This window comes from Nicotiana attenuata, unplaced genomic scaffold (assembly GCF_001879085.1).
Source record: "Nicotiana attenuata strain UT unplaced genomic scaffold, NIATTr2, whole genome shotgun sequence".
Taxonomy (NCBI): Eukaryota; Viridiplantae; Streptophyta; class Magnoliopsida; order Solanales; family Solanaceae; genus Nicotiana; species Nicotiana attenuata.
In genome coordinates this window covers 10,086-12,377 of record NW_017680269.1, presented here as the reverse complement: position 1 = coordinate 12,377, position 2,292 = coordinate 10,086, and the positions used below count along the sequence as shown (strand labels likewise).

The following is a 2,292-nucleotide window of genomic DNA, read 5'->3' as shown; positions in this document are numbered from 1 at the left end:
TGTTACACCAAACGTCCAGAAAATTCTATCCGTTGAGCAATTGAACCAGTTTCATTAAACTAGGAGTCTAACTATAACGGATCTTTTCCCTAAAATCTAGCGATTTTCATTAATCACTTAGGAGACCGGAACTCTAACTTGATTAGACTCCTACTTGACCTCTGAAAAGGCTGCCATTACTGCCCTAATCATGACCTCTTTTTAAAAACCCACCAAATCACTCAAAACCGTCACTCTAATTCTAAAATTTCTGATCATCTTCCTTCTTCTCGAAAAATCCCCAAAATCCCCAGAAATTCTCCGCCATGACTAATCCCCAAGACAACCCCGGAACTGCCCCACCAGTCTCCCCCAACACCTTATCTTCAACTCCTCCTAGTGAACCCCCAAAACCCAGATTTCGTCGCCAGAAAATGTTAGCTAGAAAAAAAATTGCATCTGGTTCTTTGAGGAAAGTCTTGAACGAAAAACTACAGGCTAGTCAAAGGAAGGAAGTTACAACCAAAGAAAGCGACTCAAGCTCTGAATCTGAGAAATTTATCTCTGCAAGTGAAGGAGAAGAACCTGGGTCTTCTGACACTGACAAGATTCAAGAAACCCCAGGAGAGGTAAACACTTGCTTATTATTTTCTGATGTATTAGATTGGGAGGATAATAGGTTTGTTCTGGTAGGGACTGCTAAAAATGTTGAAGGGGCTAAATCTAGTAAAATAAGAAAGAAAAAGAAAAGGAAATTTTTAGCTATATGTGGTAGTGGAGAAGAGGAAGGCATGAAGTCAGGGGGAAATGGGTCAGGTGAAGCTGCTGAGGGTTTGATAAATTTGAGTGAACAACCAGATGAACCTGGTTCATCTGTGGAGGAGACTTTGGCAGATATGCTAAAGAAAGTTGAAGCCAGTTATGATCCAAAGAAACGCAAGGCCTCCTCACAAAGGACCCCTGTTGCGTCCAAACCAACTAAGAAGAGCAAAGTTTCACCACCCAAGTCTGTTGCACCTAGGGGTAGAGCCACAAGAAGTAGGGTGAGGCAAAGTGAAGCAGAACTGCAAAAGGCACTAGAGGAGAGTAAGAAAAAGAAGAAAGAAAAGGGAAAAGCAAAAATGGTTGAAAGTTCTGAGGCTGCGGTAGAAGAGGAAGAGGAAGAGATGGAACTGGTCCATCAAGAGAGAAGTACAACAGTAGAAGTTCCCACTGCCAAATCAAAGAGAACCAGGTCTTCTGCAAAGAAGCCCTCCAAGTCTGTACCTGTTGAATCCTCTCTAGCTAAAAGAACTAGGTCAGCTACAAAGGGAAAACAAGTGCAAGTTGAGGAAGAAGAGGATGAAGAGTGGAGTGAAGAAGAAGGAGAAGAAGAGTCAGAACAGGAACAAGATAGGTTTGTCAATTTTGGCAAACGAAAAATTCTGAAAGGTAGATTGCTCAAAGACTTGGAGGAGCGAGGCATGGTAAGATTGTTGACTTCACTGGAGGCACAAGGATGGAAGGACATGGTCCTTCAGATGGATGGAAGATTGGCCAGAAAAGAACTTGTTGAATTTATGGCTAATGGGACTGTGCAGAATGGGCTGGTAACCAGTATAGTGAAGGGGATGAAGGTGAAATTTGATGCACCTAAGTTGGGTAGAATCCTGAACATTCCAAGTGAGGGCTATGATGGTTACACAAGGCAAAAGTGGCCTTGCCTGGATGGTCTGCCTACTGAACTTCTAATCACTAGGAACTTCTGTGACACTACAGATGCTGAGGAGGTACCTGAAGCAAGGGCTGTTCAAAAGAGTGAGATGAGGCCAGAGCATAAAGTGCTCTTTGAATTTGTAAACAAATGCCTGCTGCCTAGACAGGAAAGGAGGCACACAGCAAACTGCATGGATCTGGTCCTCATGCAGTGCTTGGTGGAAGGAAAGCAGATCAACTGGCATGCTTTCATTGCTAAGCTGCTAGACAGGGTTCTCAATGGTTCAAAGGCTCATTCCATCCCTTATGGATTTATTCTGACAGCTGTGCTGGACAAGCTGAACGTTCCCTTGAAGAAATGGGAGATGGCTTCCAGCAAAGAGCATTTTGGCATCAAGACTCTTCAGGCCTGTGATTATATCCTCAGTGTAGGCCCTGTTGAACCTGGTTCATCAGTGAAGACTCCAGTAAATAGCAAGGTCAGAGCTTTGGTTCAGGAGGTAGGGACAAAAGATACTGAGATTGCAAGGCTTCAAGCTTGAGTTGTTGAACTAGAAGAAGAGAGGAATGGGTTAAGAGATGAACTTGCAAAGGAAAAGAAAGAATGAAGGAATGCTC

The 2,292-nt window shown here is 43.5% G+C and overlaps 1 protein-coding gene across 1 annotated transcript; it reads left to right on the top strand.

Annotated features, from left to right (window-relative positions):
* Positions 1 to 305: 305 nt before the first annotated feature.
* LOC109221838 lies at positions 306 to 2,129 on the top strand (the record flags this gene model as incomplete). Its single annotated transcript, XM_019386277.1, has 2 exons — positions 306 to 846; positions 1,411 to 2,129. Coding segments are annotated over exons 1-2 (1,260 nt in total), but the record flags the coding sequence as incomplete, so codon positions are not given.
* Positions 2,130 to 2,292: the final 163 nt, after the last annotated feature.